This window comes from Letharia columbiana, assembly GCF_014066305.1.
Source record: "Letharia columbiana isolate WasteWater2 chromosome Unknown Sc0000022_s0, whole genome shotgun sequence".
Taxonomy (NCBI): domain Eukaryota; kingdom Fungi; phylum Ascomycota; class Lecanoromycetes; order Lecanorales; family Parmeliaceae; genus Letharia; species Letharia columbiana.
This window is the reverse complement of record NW_023501063.1, coordinates 114,475-140,194: the sequence shown is the minus strand read 5'-3', so window position 1 is coordinate 140,194 and position 25,720 is coordinate 114,475. Positions and strand designations below refer to the sequence as shown.

The 25,720-nt window shown below is 49.3% G+C and overlaps 9 protein-coding genes across 9 annotated transcripts; 5 read left to right on the top strand and 4 right to left on the bottom strand.

Moving 5' to 3' along the window:
- Nucleotides 1-3,878: 3,878 nt before the first annotated feature.
- Nucleotides 3,879-4,269, top strand: HO173_006991 (uncharacterized protein; the record flags this gene model as incomplete). The annotated part of the gene is made up of 2 exons (XM_037308896.1): nt 3,879-3,940; nt 4,008-4,269. 2 exons carry the CDS (start codon nt 3,879-3,881, stop codon nt 4,267-4,269), a joined length of 324 nt encoding a protein of 107 aa, XP_037164160.1.
- Nucleotides 4,270-7,858: 3,589 nt separating this feature from the next.
- Nucleotides 7,859-9,013, bottom strand: HO173_006990 (uncharacterized protein; the record flags this gene model as incomplete). The annotated part of the gene is made up of 3 exons (XM_037308895.1): nt 7,859-8,357; nt 8,413-8,783; nt 8,837-9,013. The coding sequence occupies 3 exons, from the start codon at nt 9,011-9,013 to the stop codon at nt 7,859-7,861; spliced, it is 1,047 nt and encodes a 348-aa protein (XP_037164159.1).
- A 1,296-nt stretch (nt 9,014-10,309) lies between these two features.
- On the top strand, nt 10,310-12,589 carry HO173_006989 (uncharacterized protein; the record flags this gene model as incomplete). Its single annotated transcript, XM_037308894.1, has 4 exons — nt 10,310-10,688; nt 10,844-11,242; nt 11,390-11,564; nt 11,620-12,589. The coding sequence occupies 4 exons, from the start codon at nt 10,310-10,312 to the stop codon at nt 12,587-12,589; spliced, it is 1,923 nt and encodes a 640-aa protein (XP_037164158.1).
- A 1,053-nt stretch (nt 12,590-13,642) lies between these two features.
- On the top strand, nt 13,643-14,365 carry HO173_006988 (uncharacterized protein; the record flags this gene model as incomplete). The annotated part of the gene is made up of 2 exons (XM_037308893.1): nt 13,643-14,010; nt 14,068-14,365. The coding sequence occupies 2 exons, from the start codon at nt 13,643-13,645 to the stop codon at nt 14,363-14,365; spliced, it is 666 nt and encodes a 221-aa protein (XP_037164157.1).
- Nucleotides 14,366-14,809: 444 nt separating this feature from the next.
- On the top strand, nt 14,810-15,235 carry HO173_006987 (uncharacterized protein; the record flags this gene model as incomplete). The annotated part of the gene is made up of 2 exons (XM_037308892.1): nt 14,810-14,816; nt 14,886-15,235. The coding sequence occupies 2 exons, from the start codon at nt 14,810-14,812 to the stop codon at nt 15,233-15,235; spliced, it is 357 nt and encodes a 118-aa protein (XP_037164156.1).
- Nucleotides 15,236-16,454: 1,219 nt separating this feature from the next.
- HO173_006986 (uncharacterized protein) lies at nt 16,455-16,793 on the bottom strand (the record flags this gene model as incomplete). Its single annotated transcript, XM_037308891.1, has 1 exon — nt 16,455-16,793. The coding sequence occupies one exon, from the start codon at nt 16,791-16,793 to the stop codon at nt 16,455-16,457; it is 339 nt and encodes a 112-aa protein (XP_037164155.1).
- A 198-nt stretch (nt 16,794-16,991) lies between these two features.
- HO173_006985 (uncharacterized protein) lies at nt 16,992-17,823 on the bottom strand (the record flags this gene model as incomplete). Its single annotated transcript, XM_037308890.1, has 3 exons — nt 16,992-17,044; nt 17,100-17,346; nt 17,809-17,823. The coding sequence occupies 3 exons, from the start codon at nt 17,821-17,823 to the stop codon at nt 16,992-16,994; spliced, it is 315 nt and encodes a 104-aa protein (XP_037164154.1).
- A 532-nt stretch (nt 17,824-18,355) lies between these two features.
- HO173_006984 (uncharacterized protein) lies at nt 18,356-20,124 on the bottom strand (the record flags this gene model as incomplete). Its single annotated transcript, XM_037308889.1, has 3 exons — nt 18,356-19,254; nt 19,306-20,028; nt 20,082-20,124. The coding sequence occupies 3 exons, from the start codon at nt 20,122-20,124 to the stop codon at nt 18,356-18,358; spliced, it is 1,665 nt and encodes a 554-aa protein (XP_037164153.1).
- Nucleotides 20,125-20,767: 643 nt separating this feature from the next.
- On the top strand, nt 20,768-25,702 carry HO173_006983 (uncharacterized protein; the record flags this gene model as incomplete). Its single annotated transcript, XM_037308888.1, has 8 exons — nt 20,768-20,823; nt 20,881-21,106; nt 21,160-21,219; nt 21,266-23,499; nt 23,549-24,631; nt 24,688-24,894; nt 24,956-25,193; nt 25,484-25,702. The coding sequence occupies 8 exons, from the start codon at nt 20,768-20,770 to the stop codon at nt 25,700-25,702; spliced, it is 4,323 nt and encodes a 1,440-aa protein (XP_037164152.1).
- Between the last annotated feature and the right edge of the window lie 18 nt (nt 25,703-25,720).

Genomic DNA, 25,720 nt, shown 5'->3' with positions numbered 1-25,720 from the left:
GTTTATCTCTCGACCACTGTTTGCCGAGTCCGATTCGCTATGAAATCGAGTTACCCGTCTGGTGGGCTTACCCAGGGATACGATGGCTCAACTTGGTTTCTTGCCAAAGCCCCTGCCAGCGCATTTCTCGTAACACTACCCCCCTCTCAATAGCCATGGCCCCCATGGCTGGTAGACCGGAGATGCACGCCCATTGCTTGCCCTGTGTCTCCAAACATCCATAGTCCCTGCAGGACTCGACCGGAGAGGATTTGCCAAGGTGTAGCAGTCAAACATCGGATGGTTTCAATTCGTTCAAAAACACCATGTCCGAGGTTTTGCCGGATCGCATGCTGGTCTTGACTGTTCCATGCCTGCCATGCCTGCCATGTCCTTCAGAGATCCTGGAGATATTGGCCATATCTTGCCTGCGTGCCAGCAAGATTCTCCGAATTCTTCCCCTTGCCCAGTCTGCTTGCCATAGTCCTCCACTTTTTTCGCCTTCAACACCTACTGGCAGCCTGGCCTGGGAGCTTCACTGTAGATTTGCCCTGCGTCTCCCATGCTCTTGCCATCAATCCCATCGGTAGAACTGAAGAAAATCCAACGCATGCATGTGTTATCCTCCAACACCTGTTGGCAGCCTGGCCTGGGAGCTTCACTGTAGATTTGCCCTGTGTCTCCCATGCTCTTGCCATCAAGTCCATCCTCCATTCCATCCTTTGTCTTTGTCGATTCGTAGGTTTGGTAGGTAGGTAGGGAAAGAATTGAATGTGTTGAATGCCATTTGGTAGCAGGCTTCACTATGTGTGTTGTCGACATGCTCAGTGAAGAGGTCGAATCGTAGCCATTTCGGGGCTGTTCCCGTCGCCATTATAGCAGGCTCACTATGAGTGTGTTGTCGACATGCTCAGTGAAGAGGTCGAACGTTTGCTGCCATTGTAGCAGGCTCACTGTGAGTGTGGGGGTGTTGGCTATTTCTTTCGATTCGCTAGTCGTACGAATGGTCCAATGCCTTGTTTATCTCTCGACCACTGTTTGCCGAGTCCGATCCGCTATGAAATCGAGTTACCCGTCTGGTGGGCTTACCCAGGGATACGATGTCTCATCCATTTAAGGCGTCTTGACAAAGCCCCTGCCAGCGCATTTCTTTGAATTCGTCCGCTAATTCGAATGGAGTGTGTCCGATTGCGTTTCTCTTCGCCGGGTATACGAAGGAGCCTTATTATAATGTCAGGACCAGCATAGGTGCGATACCAGTATGGGTGAGGTAGAACTAGGATAATAAGGCTACCGAACTATGTAGGTGGGAAGGAGGCATGATATGGTAGGGGATGCCTCCGCCAAGGCCCGCTAGCCATAGGGCTGAGTGGTGTGTCAAGGGTACGCTCGTAACAGTTTTATCTATTAGATATTTAAATAATCGACTAATATATAACTAGCTACTATATTTTAATATATTTTCTTATCGTTATTAAGTAAGAGAATAGAGGGTCTTAATTCTAGACGACTTCGGATCTTATTATATCTACGAATTTTATATATTTATCTAATAATTAAAGATCGACTTATTTATACTTTTCTCGTATTTTATATATATTATATAGCTATTAGATATAAGATACTTTTAATTATTTGAATATTACTATACGAAGACTATAGATTCGACTATACGTCTTAAAAGTAGCGATTTTAATAAACTCGACTTTCTCGTAGTATTTAATTAAATAAAAATCTAAATCTTTACGCCTAGTACTATATATTTAGCCTTTTAAAAGATTAATTTTATATCCTATAACTCTAAAGTAGTACTTAAAAAATTAGAAATCTAGCACCTCGCGCTATAACTTTAGACGAGTCTATATCTCTTATACTTATTAGAATCCTCTATAAAGTCGAAGACGTTATTAAATACGATTAATAATTTAAAGAATTACTTACTACTTAGACTTTTATTATTCTAAAAAATATATAATAGTTATTAACTCGATTTATAAAAAGAATCTATTACTAATAACTACTCGAGATAAATTATTAAGCGAGATATTAAGACTATTTATAAAGAGGCCGTAGTTAAGCGAATATATAAGATACTTTTAAAGACGATTATTTAGAAGAAAGAATAAATGTTAATAGATTAAATACGTAAATCTCTAACTATAATAAAAGAAATAGCTATAGAAAAGATAGAAAGACTCTAAAGCGAGCTACTCGAGCTGAGGAAATTTAATAAGAAAAGATTAATAAGGTTATTAAGGCTTATATTCGAAAGCTGAATTATAATCTATAAAAGCTAATATATATATATTAAGATATATTTATTAAGATTTAAGTTATAGATCGAGATCTATATAGAATTAGGAAGGAATAATAGATTTTCGCGTCTTTAAGACTAGTGCGTCTTTGAGTTGAGGACTACTATGAGCGGAGCGAATAGTCGGACTACGATTACAGCTAGGCTGCCCATCAATGAAAAGACAGTCAATCCTGCTGGATTCACTATTCATCTTCCGAATGTCTGCTCACCCTATCTAATCTCCGCGTTCATGGGCTATCGTCGTTTCTGCTTCCTTATGAACGATATATTACGAGTATAGGTCTAACTAATCTTCCACGTTGTAATGGTGTTTGAAGTACAATGATCTTTTCGAGTGGAGCTCCTTTCAAGCTTGCACGACATTGGCGCGGTCGTCTCAAGAGGTCTCGATGGACTTCCCAGTAACCTTGTTCTTGTCTAAAGTATGGTTGGCCGAGAAATCCCTGCAACGACCGATGCAAATTCCAAGGACGCGGTCAGATTGTTACAGATTGATGTTGACGCTGATATCCGGAAAACAAGGGGTCCCCAGGTGAGTGAATACAATGAAGTGCGGAAGGTCTGGTCTTGATTGTTTTGTCAACCTTCTACTCCTCCCTTTACATCTTCTTTGTTGGAGTCTTCCACCATACAACATGCATTGCGTTTAAAGTGCATTCCTAGTCACGGCATACCTTGTTTTTGAATGCCTTGCCCGACCTCAGGTTTAGGAGATAGTACAAGGAATCGAAGCTGCTGTTGCCGAGACTATCGTCAACTGTTCCCCAGCGTGCGACACTCTCTACTATCGCAGCCCCAGTTTCGTCCTCGATTTTACAGCTTGGAAATTAACAATCCTTTTGTGGAAATAGGAATAACCCAGCTTCATGTCCATCACCCTACTGGTACGTTCCATGAATGCTGTCCAATGTCACCCCGCTTAGGACTTGGGATTAAATGTCGGCCAGTGTGTGCTCATGGACGTTTTTGACGCCTTTGATCGTGACAATCTTTGATGGAATTGAGACGATCACTACAGAAGACCAGACTTATACAGCGAACCCTGACGGTTCTTGTCCAACCATGACGCCCGTCGAACCTGTCGGGCCCGAAATTGTAGTATGTAAATGTTTTAAGCCTCGAAGCACCTGCCAACACATTCTACATCATCGAAATCCCTGTCAAAGAAGCAATCCGACTTCCACCTCATGATACACAGGTGACTTTGCTCACCAGGATCTTACCATCAGTGTCGAAAACAGACTCGACATGCGGGACCGTAAATCACTATGAACCGTGTAACGGTAACGGTGATGCCCCTACCGTCACGACCCCACCAACATGCAAGAGCACATCCTTGACTATTGGAACAAGCTCAGGTGCCCCGCCTCCGCCACCCCCTCAGACCACGCCGCCACCAGTTCCATCCTCTACGGCGCCCTCGCTCCAGTTGTTACCTCATGTAGCATTGTGTCAGTAGAAGCCAAGGTCAGTAACTAGTACTCGGGCGAACCATATACAGCATCGGACCCGAAGGTTCTACCGCGTGTTCAAGAAAAATTTCTATATTTAAGCGACATATTTTAAAGGTGACGAAACAGAAATGCAGCTTGGACATACCTGCGGGACCAGCATTTACCTACCTTCAGAACCCTGCCCAACAGCGTAAGCTCTTCTATTCCCACGTACCAATAAAGACCATCCCACTCATCATTCGCTCTTACCCCCCGAGCTACGTCAACGCCGCCAACGGCAACAACCCAGTCAACGGAGAATTCGAGACAAGCCAATGTACCATGAATAACGGCAAATTGACACCGAACGCGCACATCATGCAAGCCAACGATGGCGTCTGCGCGCCTGCCTTAGCCGTCTCAGGTCCTTGTTGTCAACTTGATGGCAGCAAGAGCCCATACACCTGCGACTGTTCGACCTGGAATCCTGGTCCTGATGCAGGTCCCAATATATACAACCCGTGTTGGGAGCCCAGTTGAGGATGGCCAAGGGGCAGTGTTAGTGTGACGAATCGGGCTGCAAGCACTAGCGCTGTGTACAAGATCCAGTGATGTCTTCTGCAGGGGCTGTGAAATTCAATGCAAAGATTGAGCTTTTGCTTTGTAGATAGTACGCGGGTTTGAATGCTCGTATAGAGCCGAAGAATGTCGCATTTCTGTAGCTTCTTATCATGAGATCTTCATTGTGTGGATCCGGAGTACTATACAAGCATCGTTGTTTTCGCAGCTTTAAATCGGGTACTACTTGGAGTAGTTGAGGCATTTTTCTATACTACTGACTCGCTTTCCTTGTCAAGTCCAGGGCGAAAACGATAGCGGCAATTGAGAACTTAAGTATTAAACCACCTGATACGAGTCAAGTAATCGTGTAAGCTATAAACCTCTTGACTCTCCTCATGTCGCTCACTGTCTGCCTTGGCGCAATGCTCGACTACCAGCCTCGGCGCAATAAAAACCAGGACATGTCAAGGGAAGGGAAGACATGTCCAACAGACTTTGAGAGAGACCAAACCTTGGCTCATTTATCTCACAATAACATCAACGCACACAAATTCGAGAAGCCGAACCGGGCTCATACCTCTGTCTCTGCAGACTCAGTCTACACTGTCCCAGAGCACACTAGAAACATGCCACCAGGCACGCTGTTGAAGCTTGAGAAGCAGACAGATACGTCCCTTTACACACTGCCTCCAAAGGTGTTCCATTTCCGTATCACGACTAACGTACCAATCTTAGACCTCAAGCGGCTCTCTGGTGCCCGTCTCCGTATGTATGCTTCGGCCTGATATAGCTCGGTCATACCAATCACTTTGCTTTGGAACCGGGTTATAAAGCGATACAAGTAATTGTGGCTTTTTATGAAACAATATAACTGCGCTCAAGAGCGACTGTGCCGACCCAACTAAAAAAAGACCTGGCGGCAGGATTCGAGCCATGCCTAAGTCTATCAAGAGGGCAGTCATACATTGCGCCTCTCAATAACCATCAACGCTCCAGCCCATCCTCTCACATATCCCATACCCAATCGTCCGTCATTGGGGCACAGGCCCAGTCATCGGCGGCGCTGGTACCCAAAGGCTAGTAGAGAAAGTCCCGGCCTCGCAGACCTTCTTTTGAACGCCGCACGTGACCTAGAAAGGATACTCTCAGTCTGCGTTCTCGAGACCAGCACGGCTGAACTTACCGGCTTGCCACAACAATAGTAGTAGTTGCATGGTGTACCGTGAGCCGGTTCGTCGAAGCACACTGGCACTGGCTCTTGGCCATTGGACAGGCTTTTGTCTGGGACGGCGAGGAAGCAATGGTCGGGGCAGGTGGGCCAGCCCGGGAGGAAGATTTCGATGCGTGGATGGATGGGATCAATAGGTTCAATAGGTTCAATAGGTCCAATAGGTTCAATAGGTCCAATAGGTTCAATAGGTCCAATAGGTCCAATGATGGGTGTCGAAGCGCTGACGGCTACGAGGCAGAGAAGTGCTAGATATTGCATATTTGGGTCGGTCTGGGGAGGATCTCATAAACGATTGAAGTGCGAAATCGGTGTTCCTTACTCACACGAAGAGATTGAAGGTTCGTAGGTGCGTACCGACGGGTTAGACGCAGAAGGTGAATGGCGAGCGATTGATGTTATATGGAACCGCGCATACTGATTCCGAAACCAAGTGTCGAAACTAACATGACGCTGCTAAGAGACCACGGCTATGATTGGTTGATTTTGATCGACACGAGGCCTCATTCCAGAATACGAGTCTGAGCCCCCCAGGGACTCCAACGCGCAGCACATACGACAGACGTTTCAAGTCTTCACTATTCAACAAGATGAACAGAGAGGACCCGTAATCAAATGAGACTGTTGTAATTGGAACAAAATTGATGGTTTCGCAGAAATTTGGAAATGGTGGCCAAGAACAACGACAACGATGAAAGCGAACACGGAGCGCTCTAAACAGGCGGTACCATCACCTTGATGAGATTTGGCACCACTGATGAGAATTTGATGGAATTGTTCACTTCCAACGACGTGCGACAACCCTGAAGGAAATGGTACCATGGGCATCATTCAACTCATCTCCTGGAGATACCACATGCATCTCGATATCTCACCTCCCAAGATGCTAGGTATCTTGTATCTTATCACAACAAACCCATAGGGATCTTTGCGCACCCTCAATGACTCTTGTGCTTACATACTCCTATCAAGGCCCTTTCAAAGGTGTCGTTCCCTGCTGCAAGCGAAAAGTCCTCCTCGGGAGGGTTCCGCCTACATGAGATTTCCTCCAAGGTTTCCCCGCTGCGCCGCCAGACAGGGACCAAGCCATATCGAGATCTATCCAGACCACAAAATCCAAGATACGAGAGTGTTCACTGTATAAATCCTTGCAATATCATCATCGATACACGGCGATTCGCCGACGGCAGCAGTCCTGGACATCACCGTCGGTGTTTACTCGATCATCAGTACTTGGCACTCTACCCACATCAAGATCTCCGTCAACGGTGTTCTCCATCTCAAAATGCACCTGCAGGACGAGCATCCCATGAAGCACCGACAGCCATGCCGTGTACATATACATCCTCCTACCAAGCAAAAACCATGATTCTCGACGCGCCTCTCCGGCCCCCGAACTCGCCACAACATCCTACGCCATCTTCCACCTCCCCACCTTCTTCCTCCCCCCTGAGCCCTCATAACCGGCGCCCGCGACGGCACCGGCTTCGCCCCCGCCCGCGAGCCACGCCACCACGACCCCCCCACCATCCCGCACGGCCGCAACGCTCCGAAACCCCACCATCCCTCCATTCCAACCCCCCCCCCCTCGAGCAAATTCCCCAACCCGCGCCTTCCGACCCCCGGATCGCAGACGCGCCGCAAACCCCCATCGGCGACCTGATCTCCGAACATCGAAGCCGTGCGTCCGAACGACCCGCGTCGACAGACAACGTAGGCGGCACGACGAGGCATTCGTCTCTCGCGCGCCTTGCAAGACCTTCGCCGCGCACACAGCCCGGCGCGGGGATCGAAAAGACCGCTGCGATGCGAACGAGCGTTTGCCGACCTGGCCTCTCCGAGCGTGTGTTGTTGTTCGGATCTTTTGTTTAAGGACGAGAGGACTGAGTTGGAAATGTGGTGGTGGGCTGCGGGGTTGCGGAAAGCGACGGTGGAGATGCTGCCGGAGGGGGTTGTGGGAGCGAGGCTGGCGGCTGTGTCGAGGCCGGGGAGGGGGAAGATTGTCGTCGGGTGGGAGTGGAGAAAGGACAAACGGAAGAGACCAGCTAAGTGAGAAACATATTGACGGACAAGAGACTCGGATGACCGTGTCTGTACCGGAGGTTAATAGTATCACTTGCAAATGGACCTACTCCGTTTACAAACAGGATAGCCCTAGGCATGGATCTTTTATTAGAATTTGACGATGTAAATCACAAAAAAAACGACATGTTCAAACGAGCCCTATCCCATCCAATCGGAGTCGACGACATTATACTCCGTTCCAATCATTACCCTTCCAAGCCTGACCTCAACCTATGATGCCTCCGGCGACCCATCCATGTACCACATAGTATATTTTCAGATATGATACGGATCATTCATCTTTGGCGGTTCCGTAGGCGAGTGCATCTCCGAGACGCCATCTCGGGGCTCAGGATAGCTCGCTTGCTGTGGAGCCGAGCCCCCGTATTGCGGTGGGTACTCTCCTTGTGGCGAAGGATACGTCTGCAATGGGACCTGCTGGCCCTGAGGATATGAGGTTTGGCTTGGATATTGAGGTTGACCTTGAGGATAGTGGCCTCCAGAGTATGCTTCCTGGGGCATCGACTGCTGGGGTGACCCGGCCTGGTTCTGCATTGGCTGGCCCGTGTAGCCGCCCTGGGGGGCCATTGGATAGTTGTACTGGGAGCCGGGCTCCTGGGTATATGTTGGCGCTCCGCCTCCCCCTGCGGACATACCAGCGTCTTCATTTTTCATTGGCGCGCCGATTGTGGGAGCGGGTGCTGTAGCGGTGCCAGATCTGCGCGATTTGAGGACCCAGAAAATATCAGCAGCTATGAACAGGGCGAAGAGAACCCTGTCTAATGGTCAGATGTCTGGTTGAAATCAAGTCTAGGGAGTGTTTTACATACGTCATGATGGCATCAAAAGCCTGCTTCGCGGCTATCGTTCCACCCACAGTTGAGCCTGAGCTGGGACTGCTTGAATGACTCCTCCTCGGCTGCAGCACGTTCCCTCGCCTCGGAGAATAGTCTCGTTTGTAGAAAAAGTCGGAGCACTCGCAGGACTCGGAGTCGAAGAGGACATATCCATCGAGAATGCCGCAAGCGTTGCATAAGTCGGTGCAGCTATAGCTCGAGGTCGCGGCGGCGGAGAGCCAGAAGATGAACATGAGGGCATCGAGGGCTAGCTGACCCCATATGAACCATGGAAGAAGCCTGGTGGTGCGGGATGGGCCCGAAGCGAGGATGAAGTAGACGAGAGCGATGAGGGAGAGGATCGACTTGGAATCAAGGTCAGCGGACGTCCTGCCGATGGATGTGGACATGGACATACGACGGCGAGATTGTAGCTGACTCTACCCGGTGCATTGCATCCTATGTCGAGAAAGGTTGCAGTATTTGACGCTGTGATGCCGAGCACGATCAATGTGACGACGAGGGCAACCAGACGCAGGTACCAGAGCCACGGGAATGACCTGGGAGAGGTCTTGTCGTTGGTGTAGATTTGCATATTGAACAACTTCGGACCTGACAGCGCGCAAATGAGCGACGATGGGACAATCTCAATCGGCAACGACAGCAATGATACAGGAATGTCATTGTGGGCACGGGCTTTTACATATAGCTTCACATGGTGCACAAGGCTATGTGGCCAAGAGAGAGGAAATGGAGTCAGAGACCGAAAGGAGAAAAGGTCGTGGCCCCCATATGGAGAGGGAGGGGTGTTGCTGGCTGAATTGGCTTGCTTGAACAAATCACACAGGTCCGATGAGAGCGGCTGAGAATAATCAGCCTTGCGCATGTAGTTCCCTTTCTATTGCTTTCCATGCTTGACTGCAAGCCAGCGGTGTAGGTGTACACATGTCACATCGGTCGAGGGGCCATCCTTGGATCAACTCTCGTCAAACTTCCTCGTTCCCAAAGGCCATGGATGACATAAAGGGATGGAACATAGCAACTCATTGCTCTGGTAGAGATGACTTTCTGTGTAGAGATGATGGGATGGATTCATGTAAGGATGGATAATGAGTCAATGGACAAGGCTGAGGGGAGTGAAGTCAACATCCAGCAATTTGAGAGGGCCTACAACCTTTAGAGGGGCACAGGGGGCTGAAATTGAGGTCTCGGCTATGCGCGTCTCTGATTGGTGCGGTATATTAGCATCCTTGGCATTGACGCCACACCGGTGAGGGGTCGAAATGGACGGTCGTCCGTCAAGGTCGGGAGTCGTGTCTTGACTCTTGACGGCAAATTACCTAGATGATATTCTGAACTTCTGCTGCTGCTTATTACTACTGACTTATTACTTGATAATATGCCATTATTGTCCTGAAGCATGTAGATACCTTCAGTCTTCTGTCTTTGTCCGTCTCTACCTCGCGGTGGGTGGAGGGTTTGGAAAGGACGGTACTGGTAACGAAGATGCGGACTTGATCATGTTCGCTTCACTTTTCCGTTTTGAGAAAAGGTGCCTTTTTTAGTACAGCACACCACCACACCAATGCAACTTCCCCGTCTTAAGGTTACAGTCAATCTGCAGAGTGCATGAAAGTACTGCTTGACTCGCGAGTTCGGTCCAGGGTTCTAGATCTGGCATTGGATATGTAATTGTACGGAGCTGAAAGAGATGGGTGGTCTGCAGAGCGCTCAGGTAGGCAAGTCTTCAGTCAGGCTAGATTCTCTTTTCCTCCGCCTTCCTTCCTCCATCATTCTGCCTCAATATAAATATTTGGTATTCCCACCTGCATATGCTACTCCAAGTCAGCGATTCCTCTGATCTCTGCTACGAGCTCGTCGTACTTCCATCATGTCACAAACAGCTGCACCTTTTGTGCATACAGGTCCATGGATCAATTGGTCTCATGGACTCGTCCTTGGCTCAACCATAACCCTCAGTGAGCGCGATGGCGAACTACTGACCGCATTCCTCGGCATATTTGTCACAGGTGCCGGTGCCGCTTGCTGGAAAATCATGAGTTTTGCGTTGCACCAGCACCGCAGCCCGCGCGACCCTCAAGACGGCATTCATCATCAACAGCAAGCCATACTCCAGAATACAGGAAGTCCGTTTGGGGCGTCTGCTGAGCTTGTTTCATTGGTCTGGTACTGGAGAAAGCATGCACTCAGACCTTTAGTACGAACTTTACCGCTAGTAGCTCTCGCTCTCCTCAATTTTGTTCTGTTTGGTACGTACATTGCTGAGAGAATCGTTCCCATCTGATACTCAGCCTGCGGTGCAAGACATATCGGGGCAGTAAGAGGCCGATCTTACTCTCTAGGCGTGTCTCTTCACTGTGGTCGTCGCCTTAATAAAGCAAAGCTAACTTCCAAATTTATGCAGGCGTTGCTGGCGTGTTCTCCTCGGAAGTCACCAAAGCAGCCGGAAATGAGACGTTGATTAGATCTTCCGATTGCGGATTTCTCAACTTCTCTGGAAACGCCGTTAGCCAGCATTCAGCTGCCTTTAATGATGTAGACGTTAATGACACCTTTGCGGCCACCACCTACTCACGGGCCTGCTATGGAAGTTCGCAGAGTCTTTTGCAATGCGCGCAATATCCTCAACAGCAGCTGCCTTGGAAAGTCAACCAAAATGCCACATGTCCCTTTGCACCTGACCTATGCTTTTACGGCGCATCGTCTGCTTATGAGATGGACACGGGCCACATTGATTCACATCAAGCACTCGGAATAAACGCACCAAAATTTGAGCGGATCCAATATCGCAAAGTCACAACGTGTAAGCTACCCCCTGATCCTTTCATGCCGAACTCCTACCCTGTGTTGTGTCGACAGCTACGTTCTGGGAGCAGATTGAGTCGTGCAGGTTGTCTCACGACTTGTGCCTCTATCCCAAACAAGAAGTACTGATACGGAGAGCTACTAGGCTCCCCTATCCACACCAGGGGCTATGTAACAGAAGTCAATGACACCAATCCAAGTGATCTCGCATACGGTGATACACTCCAGCAGTTTGACTACGGTTCTGTTCTTTCAATCTCCAATTATACATACCAATACGACACCCATAATATAGTGGGAAGTAACAGCTACCAGCTCACGTGAGCTCTCCCACTGTGGAACGATCTAGAATCCTGACTGACAGTCTAAACCTAGATCTCTCGCCTACCTTGCAGGGGCGGCTTCTAATGCATGGTATCCTGTCGATGCCCTCAATCGCACCGACGCTGACGTATCCCTCTTTCTACTCGCCCCAAATTCTGTCCGCTACGAGGCGCCCGTCACAGATCCATTCTACGCTGCCACTACTCCATTTAACCTATCTATCGATGGCGGTACTACAAATTACACGTATTACACATCAGATCAGTGGGTCAACGCTCTCGCTTGCACTGACCAACACCAATACTGTAACCCAACGAACAAGCAATGCACACCCTTGACCTCGTTGGTCCTGGCGCACAAGTCCTTATTCGAAAACAAGATCAGCCTCAACCAGGCTCAAATGGTGACTGCATTACGACTTGACCTCATCACTCAATTTCTTACAACCTACTTCAGCGTTAATTCACGTGGAGCCAGCGCCTTGCGGGCTTCCGAAACTGTGAATAATCTCGATCAAATTCCCCTCCCAAACAATCAATGGATGACAGAAGTCAGCACCTGGTTTTCCGTCTCCATGGCCAAGCTACAGCAACGAGTTATTGAATACGCTACAGGGCCCGGTTACATACCTGACGGAATGACCCTGAGTAGGCCCGTGGAACAACAGGAGAAGATGTGCAAGAATCAGATCGTCAGGAGCTCCGGCGGAACGATCTCATTCTCCGTACTGGGTGTTGCGATTATCTTGATTCTCGGTGCGGCGCTCATTTTCACCAGCCTAGTATTGCCGACTGCTATAGGACTTCTCCGCAAATGGTTGAAATGGAAGGAATACAAGGGTTTGCAATGGACGCTCGATGGGAAATTACAGCTTCAGAGACTGGCGTATGAGGAGGCAGGGCAGGGCCACTGGAGTGGAGGAGCCAGTTCTGTGCCGTTGACGAGGAAAGGTGATTTGATAGGGGTGCCGGAAGGAGTTGACACCACGCATCCCCGGTTAGGGCGCGCGGAGGCATTCTGAGGGTGGGAATTTGGCCACCGGGACACCGGAAATTGAGAGTCTGATGGGTGACAAGGGAATGAGGTACAAGGTTGAGCCTGAGGCAATGCATCATGGATACTGATGAATCACAAGATCGCGAATAGAGGCGACGTAAGTTGATCGGATTAATCTAGTGGACAGATATGGCACTTTATGCTACTTATGCGCCTCGATACATGTGTAACTGCCTGAAGATTCGACAAGATCCCAAGTACCTCGGTAGGGTAAGCTGCATATGCTGATACCCTAGGAGCTACGCGCACCTTTTGTACCAAGGCCTTGCGACCATATCAACGGAGTGGTAAGATACTGAGCCAAGAGCTTCAATCGCTCTATGGTAGAAGATGTTTTCTTTGACTAAATGCCTCTGGCTGGACACGGAGGAAGTGAGCACGTCGCAGCCGAGGCAGCCAGGCAGCGACGCCAGCGATTGGGCGCGGGAAAGGGTCGCATTCGCGCTCAAAGGAAATTCGTTATCTGATCTGCAGTGACTACCACGTGTGTCTCGATCCTTGGTCCTTCATGCTGTTGCTATGCATGAAAGTTACATGTGAAAAGGTAATCTGCCGGAGCGGCTGCTCTGATGCGGCCAAAACGCCAGATGGGGTTGCTTGGTTGGCACTTGGCCATGCTTGAAGATACTGGCGTTCCATCTTCTCAAATCTCAGGCTCTGCTGAGTCTAGTGTGGTCCGACTTAGCTCTGTCTCAAAGTGATTCAGTCTTTAATGTGACCAGCGGAGTAGAGCAATACTCCGAATTTCGAGATGCTTGAAGGAATATGAATCAGCGATCCGCTTCGGCGAGCTCAGCCCTCAAGAGTGTGAAAAAGGGCCGGATGAGGGCGGCTTACGCTATTTATGGCTCTTCGTGCATCAGTAAGATAATAATACTCCGTAAGTCTGCCTTGCTCAACAAAGTCCAGGCGGCTGAAGATAATCAACGCGAGTCTTATAGTATCTGTGACAGGAATGCCGTTTGCCATTATTGCTTTCAAATTTACTGTTTAGAACCCTGCAAAGATACACATTCATATGGCATTGACGAATCTCGGACACGGAAGGACTGTCACTTCATGTGAGGGGATGGAAGTTGATCTGAGCGCAGCTAGACCTCATGAGCTACCGGATTCGCTAGGGATCGAAGCTACACCAGGAGAATTTCATCCAACTTCTACACCTCAACCGGTGAAAGCCCCAGAGAAAGAGCTTGCGCATGATAAAGTAACGACAGCTCAGCTGCGGCCAGCTGGCTCTTCCGACCTCGAGATCCCATCCGGGAGCCCTTCATCCATGAAACCAAAACGCTTTCTACCTTTACTCGTGGCTGCGATCATAGTAGCTGTCATAGTATTGGCACTTGCTATACCTTTGGCACTACGGCTGAAAAAGCCTTTCAAGCCGTATGTCGGAGACCTTTATTCTTGCGGACACAGCTAATTATCTCAACCTTTCCATAGGAGCTCACCCGCCAACTCAAAATCTACCGCTCGGGTCCAGGACGAATTGCCCACCTCCGGAGCTTTTAATGGAACTGGCCTAGCATTTATAGCTTTGGATCTCACTGACGTACCTGATGTCAGTCTTTTCTATCAAGACTACGATGCCCGGATTCGCCGGCTACACAGCATCGAGCTTTCACCATTTGTCGGTGGCTTCCCCATTGTTGCCTCAAACGCAAGAAATACCACACCGCTGACGACTCTCACCTACCCGGCTAGTAATGGGGAGTTGAATGTAAGATTGACCTCACACTAAGTGTATACGATTCATAGTTGACGACCCATTAGTCTCACCTGTATTATATCGATGTCAATAACACGTTGCAAGAGTTATTCAGTACTGACGACCTCGCAACTTGGCAGCTCGGTTCTCTTGGCCGTTACAACTTCACGGCATCAGTTTCATCCACAGCCCTGACAGCCTTCTACAGTGACCACTGGCTCGGCCAAGACGGAAACAGCCCAGGGATTCGTTTATACTATGGGGCGCCCGACAACAAGGTCCATGAGCTTGCTTTGTTCCCGAATATCAGCTCACAATACTTCTCACACTCCGTCATTCCCGGCACCAATGGCAACGCTGGGATTGCGTCTGGTTGGTCGGACGACTCAGGATTGGGCAATCTTTATGTATTCGACAAGAACAATGAGTTTCAAATCTGGTCCAATAATTTCAATACCACCCATGACGCCACTCAGAATGCATCGTACGATAATTGGATAGAAGGTGGGTTATAGCTATCTCCGATTAGGATCCGTGCTCACTGTGTTGACAGATCCCAGCGAGACCTATTATGATGTACCGGCGAGTACAGCTTTGAGCTTCTGCGGACCCCCGGCCACCGGAGGCATTTTGTGCTTTCAACAGACCTCGAACGAAATGATGTGCTCGTCCGTCTCGTCCTCAGATGGTAGTCTCTTGCCTCCATCGGAAGCCCACCCCGCACCAGCTGTGACCGGCTTACATATGCCACAGGCGGGAAGCGCGCTCGTAGCAATGTGGCAAGCAACACCAGGCACTTTTCCTTGGGAGTTGAATATTTTCTACCAAACAGTAAGCGGCGACATCATTCAGAACGCTGATGCCACTGGGACTTGGGTCAACAGTACCTTACCAGTGAGATGAATGAGTGCGACTTCAATTTTCCTGGTCCATATCCAAAACCCCACAAACAAACGCAGACACGAACGTTTAAAATTTAGATATCCATGAATGGCATCTGTCGTACTCGTAAGTGAGTGGTGCCCATCATCGCCGAGAAAATGTTCTCGGGAAAATTGGGACACGGCGCGTCGTGCCTGATTTGAACGAAAATTGCCAGGCTATTCAATAGAATAGACGGTAAAAGTATCTTATATCAACGGTAGCTGTCTGCGACAATGTCCGTATCCAGTCGAATGTAGCCATAGGGGCGGTTTCGACTCTAAGATTGACGCTTTCGATGGTCCTCGATTGGTTCAAAACAGCGAGCGACGTTGGCTTCTACTGTTCGCCAGCCCTATTTTAGCCTACGGATGCCAATCCCAGCACGAAAAAGGAGCGGAGCTTCCATTCCAAGTCATGCAAAGCCTAGCACAGATTTCTCATAGGACCACATACGAGGACCCCCTAGAGTACTGGTATTGCCCTACATGGCTTCTCGACTATGCTTCGCTCAATTGCTCGCTCGGCCTCCCATTCCGTATAGTGGTGTTTGTCAAGGGCGCAAATGATACAACATGTTATTCCGCTGCAGCGGACCCAGCTAGGTACATCGGTGTTTGTAGATTGGTAACTTCGACCTTTGGAGAAAAGCTCGGACGTTCCTTGGCCACTGAAGAGACCCGCCAACAGGCAAACGGTTGTGGCTCCCGAGAAAGGGGCTGTGATATTTGGTCCTGACCGCCTGCTGAGGCAAAAGTATTCACGCCCAAACCATGAGGTCTCCACGATCTAAATCATAACTGGCTGTCATCAACTCGCCAATTATATTGTATTCAAGAATATCCGCGGCTCAGCACATCTCTGTCCTCGAAGGTGGGTCATTAGTCTTGCATGGATTAGTATTTTCCGAATAGATAACCAGGGCCACATTCAATAGAGAAGTCTGTAGGCGGCCCAATCTACGATGATGACAACTACGACTCGGCGTTTGCCTTCACAAACCTATGACATGAAAAAAGTTGCCCCGTACTCTCCGAAAGCCTGAAATTCCCGCTTGGAGATCCCAAACAGATAGCGGCAGAGGGAGGCCCAACAGTGAAATCTTCCGAGAGGCTCTCCTCGCTCTTAGCCAGTATAAGCCTCATTCCCGTGTATCGATGACCTTCTGTCTCCCGATTGAACGACATGTACTTCCCCGTCCTTAGCATAACATGATATCCCTCTTGGTCTCTTCGTCCCATTGCCAGCCCATGATTTGAACCAAGCCAGGTCCATAGTCGGAAATCCGTAACCTTTCACTGTCTTCGTTTGAAGCAGTGTTAAAGTCAAGGTCTGGACGGAGTGGTTTCTCAAACGGCCACGTGCTAGACCTGATTGTTTTGTTCCCGCCTTGATGGATATTACTGTTGAATGCACACATCCCACATAGGCTGTTTCTCACGTGCACAATCTCAAAATACTGGGCAGGTCCTGGGCGTCCATCGATGGCGCGGGTTATGGTTGGACATGGACAGTGACACGTTTCATTCCATCCCCCCATTTTCCAGTCTAATAAGACACGAGGGAGGTAAACAGGCGCGAAGAAGCATTCTCCTTTTGGACTCTAGCAGACCAAGAATCCAGCCGCAGATATATAGCCTACGTGTTCCTCCGCATACCCATGAATGACATTGACGGTGGATCGAAACATACCCGCCTCCGATGCCATACCCCATCCATCTTGCTTCCAACCCAACACTCACAGCTCATCCTTCGTCACCCCCTCAATCCCCACCAATTCCGTCTCAAAAACTACCCAAAACACATCAGCCCCTTACAACCCCCCACCCAACCCGAACGGACTTACCGAGCGTGCTCCCCGCCGGAATAGGCCCCATGGCCCTCTCCCCGTAGCCAAACTCCGGCGGGATCGTCAACGTCCTCTTATCACCAATGCACATACCCAACAGACCCTCATCCCACCCCTTGATGACCTGCCCCTTGCCGACGGTAAAGTCCAACGGCTTGCCCCGGTTGTAGCTGGCGTCGAACTCGGTGCCGTCGGCGGCGAGCGTACCGCGGTAGTGGACGGCGATGCTGTCACCGCGCTGGGTCTTGCGGGTGCATGGGTGGGTGATGGTGTATTCGGTTGTGACCTCTGCGCTGAGGGCGAGGGGGGAGGAGGAGGAGGGATAGGAGGGGGAGGGACTGGACGCATCGTTGCGATTGTTCGTAGGTTGGGGGGGGAGGAGGGATTGAGATGGTGGGGATGGGTTAGCGATAAGTGGATTGGAAGGGATCAAGGGAGAATTGCAGCAATCAAATGCCTAGATGGACCGTTCGGTGTCTTGGAGGACTCGAGGACAGATTTTGGTTCGCATGAACTTAGGGTTCGGCTCTCTGCGCGATTTCAATCTGCCGTGCCACCTTCCTTCTTCGAGACTAGCCAATGTACCACTTATATTTGCGTTTGGCATCAACAAAAATCTCATGTTTGTGATGGCGAGGAAATCCAGTGTTAGTCAAGCTTTTGCTCCTCGCAGCTATAGACTGCATCTGTACTAGAATGTGTGGACGTGTTTGAATTGCATTGGAGTATTCCCAGGACGATTTAGCGTGTGCACAACGCTCCGCAATCCTTGGCGCCACCAGCGCTGAGAATATCGCACACACACCTGTCAATTAAGGTACCTTCAGATCCCTATAAACCCACCATCACATAGTTCAAGGGCACATAATTCAAATTTGGGATACAGAGTTCTACTTACTCTACAGTTGATCTATGTATGAAATCCTGAGTCCTAGATCTCTTTTACTCATTCTAGAATCGGTAGAAAATAAAAAGCACCGCAACACCATTTCGTAACCAGCGCCAATAACTTAAAATGAAATTCAATGAGAGATTTTGAAAGCCGAACAGAAATACCAATTGGTGCCTCGCTCTATCAAGCAAACCCACTTCTCCAGAATCGAACCTAATACGAACTAAATACCTTACTTCTAACAACAGCCGTACTACGGCGCGGGGGCCCAATCATGACCCTACTGCTGACTAGCTACAATAGTACGTGTATCATGTTTGAGGTCAACATTAAGTACTAATTCAATCATACAACAAACCTCTCAGCTTTGCCCGCTCAAGCATCTAAGACCACGCCACAAAATGGTCTTTAGGTGGCCTCCGCTCTCCACTAGGACGATACAACAAGCTAGTAAAGGAAGCGCGATGGCTACCCACAGCCAGATGGACAATGTTCCTTGTCCCAGCTGCCGGAAGTTCATTCCAAAGACTGATGTAAGAAATGAGATTGGCAAGAATATAAAAGTCAAACGATTCGTTGCCTTTGTCAAACTCGTGACAAGGACGGCTTGTTCGTTGGAACGTTTCGCCTCTTGGATGGAGGCATTGCTCATGATTGCGGACCGTCCTGCTTCGCAGAGCGTGATAACATTCTGAATACGAGTCGAAAGGTAATTGAGGTCAACCCGGAGTGTTGACATGAGTTCTTCATCGCAACAATGAGTTTGAGTTGCTCGATGCTTCCAACCCTTCAGGCACGTGTCGAGAGAGCCGAGGAGGTTTTGAATGTGCGCCCCATGCCTGATGAGTATGCTTCTTGCGTAGTCGAAGTGCAGAATCGAACTCATGTCTGTTCCTGCCAGATTTGACTCGGCCCGACTGATTTGATCCGTGGCAAATTGTTCTAGCATATTTACGTATTGCAATTCCGATGCGGCGTGGAAGGTAAAAAGTTCTTGAACCGCAAACAACGGGTCTACAGCTGCCTTTGTCCAGTCAAGTGTATGGCCATAGTTACCAGGTAGCGAGGAGAGCGCCTGCCTTAGCCGTGGATTTTGGGCGTCAGTCGGAGGTCGGGAGAGGTGAGGTTTTTCGGAAAGGTCCTTCTCGAAAAACACTGGACAGAAGTCTAAGCGGTTGACTGCGCCTTTGAATCGATCAGTATCAGGCGTGGGTATGAATGCAAAGTCATTGTCTTGGCCGGAGTCCGTCCATACAAGCACTGTAAGAAGACGTTAGCAGGCTCCTCTCTGCAGAATCCTATGATCGTTACCTGTCCAGCGATCTCCCCGCTTGAGCAGACAGGATGAGAGCTCTTGCTCGATGACGAGGTTGTCTCCGCTATGGATGTTTATTCGCCTTACAATCGACTGTCCTGCTTCTGTCGAAGTCCCTTCTAAAAACGATCGAAAGCAACTCAGTAACCGGCGCTCGCAATCTCCTCTGGCCTCCTGCAGATCAACTATATTCACGTAACGGTGCTCGCCGACGAAGAGTATGGAAGGTATGCAGAATCGGAGTACATTATGGGATCTTGATGGCAACGTGGGAGCTGTAAACCAGTCTCTTTGGCCTGTGGGAAGAAAATTAAGATGTTGATGGAAGAACCGATGATCGAGCTTATACCGCGCTCCAACAGCAGAGAGCCATTCAGGGGAAGGGCGTCCAGCCAAAAATATTAGCTCATTACAGTCCGCGTTGTGATTTTTAATCGATATGGCCTGCTTATACTTGTCGATGTCATCGAATGTTGTAAGCTTCGGATCCATATCCGGGAAAAGAGCATATTCGTAAACAAAAGGTCGGCATTCCTCTTCGGCCAAGCTCTCTGGCACGAACCGCTGCGGATTCGGTCGACGGGCGTGCCTAGCTGACTTCTGGTTGGGTTTGTGCAAAAAGCGGGCAAGGTTGCCGAGATACGCTGCTGAGTGTAGTGGGTCGTTGTGAAAGGATCTTATCCTAGCCAGAAACGATTGTGTGTATTCTTTTGTTTTCTCTATTGACGTATTAGACTCTCATTAGGTAAAAGGAGAAAATTGCTAGATGTACCTTCGGTGGTTGAAATATCGGCCAAGACGTCCGAAGTAGCCATCAGCAACTAACTACGACTTGATCAGGAGCTCGCCGATTTAAGAGGTCAACTGATCGCTATAAACGAAGCTTTGACAAGTGCATGCCACGATACATATATCATCGCTTCAATGATCTAGCCTGGGCCTCTTGCCATCGTGCGAATGCAAGTATGAGGCTGAGGCTGAGGCTGAGGCTGTGCGCTTGTAATTCTGCGCGATTTGATCACACCGCCGCAATTATCCTGATTCAAGGGCGTGTCTTTTGGGGAGATACTCACCTTGGTATTCGGTGTTCCACATCCGGGTTACTTATAGCGTTCAGCGCCTCTATACCCATGGTACAGTGCGCCAGCGCGCATATCTTGGGCAGGATCGCCTTTGCGTCCCTCCGCAGCCAATTAGAAGAAAATGACGACACCGCACAGCTACAGCCTCGATAGCTACGAAGGCTCCAGGACGCCTTGCATAATTTCTGTGAGGCTGTGCTTGCGAAGATATATCTAACCCAATGCTGCTCGCACCTGCTTGTTCATCACGATGTGAAGCACGGTTGAAAACAAATAGCTCATTGCCTGGAAAAGTTCGCGAAACTCAGATTTTAGGCGGCCTAATATGATCTCGTGGTAATAAGGCGTATTTTCTCTACAGGTCTCTCGGGTCAATATGGCGCGGCTACAAAAGATACGCGAGAAGAGAGCAGATACCTCTGAAAGAACGAAGTAAGCAATTTTCACTAGAGTCTCAGTCTTTTCTTGCTGATAACATGGATACCGCAGCATTGTTATTGTACCAGGAAATAATGGAGAAACGCTAGCAGACCAGACCTGCCCCCACTTCCCAAAGTGGCTGGATGATATTATTGCTTCGGAGAACAAATGCACGGTAGTCTGGATTTTCCACCATGACATACGGATTGACAGCCTTGCTTCGTGGTTTGCGTATTGTGAAGCTGGAGAACGTTTGTTACAGGCACTTACGGCTATGCAACAGGATGATGGCCTGGTGAAGATGAAATTCTGCTTTTCTAATTTTGCTTGCACTGACGGCACGCCTAGTCAGATGATGACACCCTGATACTAATAGGCCATAAGTTGGGTAGTTTCGTGCTCAAGAAGGTGTGCCTGACTATGCCGAATTGCTCAACTTTGCTGATGACTCAAGGCTCTTCTCGAAGCATATCGAAGCTCACACCATCAACATATGGAAGCTTTGCTCAACACCATCGAGACTCTCGTTATGCTTGGAGATCCAGATCTTAATCTCGATAATCAAAATGAATGGATCCCCTTGATCTCAAAGTGTTTGCCTTGCAAGACACTGCCAAAACATCTCAACTGCCCTCAGGATGCCAGATGCCTCCAGCATATTGCCGCCCGCTTCGAAGAATTTACTCTTCATTCTACCCTATTTCAAGTCTCATGCGCAGCCGAGTCCAAAAGGAAGCATGTTTTGAAATTCCGCGCTGAAGACCCTCGGTGCATATGTTCCGCAACCATGAGTGTCAGGATGTGGACGACTACAGACGAAGAGATTACAATTCCACCCGGAGAAGGAGACAAGAAGAACTGTGCTTTCTACCCGAGAAGTACAATCTACAACCGGCTCCTTTCAATACCTAGTTTTGGCGCCCAGCTTTCAATTTCTGGTACTCCTGCACAACTACCAGTGATTGAGGCTCAGGTCCGTGCCGGGCCAAGCACTTGCCTGCCCACGGATGAAACTGCAACGGACATGACTAGCAGTGGGCCAGCCTCACCTCAAGCAACTCTCCTGACCATGCATCCAATACCCTCAACAGACGCAACTCCAGTTCCGATGGTAGAATCGGCCAGTGGCTCCGATAATATATCAGCCAGCGGCATTACAAACGAGGCTAGTTTCACGGGTCATGGCGTTCAGCATCCTGACCCGAGAAGAAAGCCACCTGATCTTCTCGCTGCAAAAGCCAGCAATAAGCCTAAGAATATACCATACTATGATACTGGAATCAAATCCCAGGAGGCGATCAAGATTGAACAAGCTAGACATGAAGGTTCGGTCACAAACGTAACGCAGCAGAACTCTCCAGAGGTTTTATCGGTTCTGGAATCGCCACGCGTGGAACGCCGATCTCGGATCTTCTCCATGCGAGTTCCGAGTAGAGATGCAAGATTTTTTGGCCGCCAAGAACTTTTGATCCCATTGGAAGTTATTTTTTTGCCTATACCTGTGCTGCCCAGTGGCTGTATAGCAAGCTCAGACTCCGGTGCCGTCATCGTCTTACATGGCGCTCCCGGAGTTGGGAAAAGTGCCATTGCGTTGGAATTGACATATCGAATTCAAGCTAGATTCGATCATGTTTTTTGGCTTCGTGCCAACAGTAACCTTCATCTTGCTCAGTCATTTCACGAAGCTGCAGTAAGTCTTGGTCTGGTCCAAGATCGCAGAGATCATTATCATGAGAATAGCAGGAAAAAGCTAGTAGCCTGGCTATCTACCACAAGCTCAAGGTGGCTCCTTGTCTTCGATGACGCGGATGAGCTTCAGCTTCTATCACGCTTCATGCCGAATCGCCATCGTGGCTCTATCATAGTGACGAGCAGGCAACCGTTTCGAGAAGGACTAGACATTGAGGCACATGAGTGCTTGCACGCTTTTGAGGTTGGTCCCTTTACTGTCGAGGATGCCACGAAATTTATTCGTTCGCTGGCACCTCGTGCAGTTGATGCAGCAAACCCTGCAGCAGACCTTGCAATGTTGGCGAGAATTGCAGAGGATTGTCGCTGTCTGCCGCTAACCCTACGCGGGGTGGGTACTATTCTCAATCGCCGGAGCTCATCCAAAGACAACCAGATCATGGCTATACTGGAACAACACTCGAGTCGCGTGCTCGCTTCTCAGCCTTCTAGCCCTCTCATATGTGCCAACCTGTCATCGGCTTCATATGCTCTCGCAAACGTCATCACTTTTCTCGATTCATACTGTGTTGACGACGCAATCCTGCTCGGCGCTCAACGCTTCCAAGACGTCCCATTGAACGCGTTCCCAATGAATGATCATGACTACTTCGATGCCAAGAATGAGCTAATTGCGCATGCTCTATTAGCTGCCGAGGCGGATCCCAGTGGACTTGATATACACCGCGTGACCGCCACATCATTCCGAGCCAAGCTTGATCCGGGCAATTTTAGGGGAGGGTTTCATTGTGCGAGCCGGCTTCTTGAGGCAAGATGGCCATCTAGGAGGAAGATGAAGAACATCGTGCTTGGGAATTGGCCAGAATTTGATACTCTTCATCGTCATGTCCACAAACTCTCTAGCATCTTTGTGGAGTATGATCAGAAGCGGGAAAAGGGCAAGCTGAGCCAGGAACTCTCAAATGATTCGTATCTCAAGGTACTTGTCCTCTCAACTTGGTAAGTCCCGATTGATCCCAGAAGAGCCGAGCGGCTTATTCTCGTACAGGTACAATGCGCACCGGGGCAATGCCGAGGAAGATCAGGTACTGATACGGCTTGCTCATGGGTTGATTGCTAGATCACAGAGGCCCGATCCGAGGTTACTTCAAATGGAAACTTCTACTACGAAATTACCGGCAAGACTCATCGACGTTGGTCTAGATAATACGCAATCTCCACGCCTTGTTGACACTGCTGGCCAGACTGGTTGTTATGTAGCTCTCAGCTATTGTTGGGGCTCTCGGGGCTCTTCGGAGACGCAGTTGACGATTTCAAATATGAGCAGACTTCGGCAAAGTATCGAACCTTCCGAAATACGAAGATCCGTATTTGATGCGATTGAACTTACTAGGCGCCTGGGTGTGCGGTACATCTGGATCCATTCGCTGTGTGTTGTCCAAGGTGACCAAGAGGACTTGCTGAATGCGATGTCGAGAGTATCAGACATCTATCGCTCAGCCATTCTCACTATTGCTCCAGTCAGTACGAGTGATGAGACGGTTGACGCTTGCTTCAATAGTTCTATCCTCGAGCAATCGTTCTTGATCTTCTTGGACTGGTCACGGCCGATGGTCGCGAGATCGTGTTCAGGCCGTCTCTTTACACCAAACACTTTTAGTCGACGCTGGAGCGTCTCAGAAACAGTCTCGAAAGAAATGTGGTTATCATTCGCTGCGCAGCTTGAGAAAGCAGCAAACGCCATTGGAGCGGCGACTCAAACCAATGAATCAGACGTACCTCATGATGGCAACCCGGACTCGCGTCTACATGATGCTGAAGCTGTCCAATTACAAGCAGAAACTACTGACACACGATTTTATGAAGCAAGCCGTGGGATTGACCAAGGAGTCCACCATGTTGAGGCCGGCAAGAATTTCGAAGCACTAGCCTTCTTCATAAAGGCAAGAGAGCTCGTCAGTGCTTTCCAGCTGTTGACCCCAAGGTCATGGAAAATCCATGCAGTAACCTCTGCAAACATTGCTCTAGTCTATCTGATGCAGAATTTACCGGCCATGGCACTTGGGATCGCGGAAGCTTCATTGGCAATGCAAAGCAAACCTTCCAACGTGGATTGCAACTCTTCGCTCGAGTGAGTAAACAACAACCGATTTGCAGGATGAGAGCTAAACGGTGGGCCGCCAACAGATTAGTTCGACTCCATTTTGTGATGGGCGGCATCTATAACGCTCTCGAAGAACCAGACGAAAGCCTCAATTGTTACGAAAAGGCCAGCGAAAATTTGAAGAAACTGCCGGAGGAAGGAAAGTTGTCCGAAAGCGCCAACTGGAAAGGAGTCCTCGACCTCAAGCTCGCTGAGCACCAAATGAGGACGAAAGACTACAAAGGAGCCCAGTAAGACAACCCAGCCTTCGCTCCGTCAGCTTCATCCCTACTAAAAAATGTGCACTACCAGTGCTCTCCTTCAGCAAAGCCTCGACCATTTCCAGTCGCAGCAGAGTCTCTCCGCGCAAGCTCATCTCGCCCGAACGCTGGGTTGGCAATCTGTTGTCTTTGAAGCCCAGGGAAGTAAGATCATGGGCAACGCTATCAAGGCAGCCGCGAGACAGACATGGATTGGTGTTCGCGAAGCGAGGGGCCGCGCTGTGCCTGAAGGAATCACTTCCCTCAGTACCGACGACTTCGACAGAGAGGTGGAGTTTTGGTACAGGTAGGTAGCCCTAGGAGGCTGTTGCCGCTGACCTGGTGGCTCGAATCCTCCCCAGTGTTGCCTATGAGCTTTGGGGAAATTGAGCATTGACGGCTGTACTCTTCGCCGAGCTTGGAGCTGGCTCGACCCGCCACTGGCAATGCACAGCTTGAACCAGTGGGGGGGAAGAGAAGGGCTGAGTGTAAGAAAGGGTGAAGAGAGAAGGGTACGATTCGCTTGAGGCACCACCAGGCAGGGATGCTAGAGATTGGCAGACTATCTGTTGTTTAACAGACAAAAGGTAGCAAGCTAGGAAGATTCGATATTCTTGTGCGACAACAGCTTGAGCAGAGCATTCGACGGCCGAGAGATCCATTCTTTGATGCTGAGCTTGTCAATGTTTTGGAGATATGCGCCGCTCCAATTGGTCTGCGGAAGGCTGGCATGGTTCTTTTCGCCAATGTATTGGCATTGAATCGAATGATCACATCGCCAGTCCCGTGGCAGGAGTGATTCGAGTAGCGAACCTGC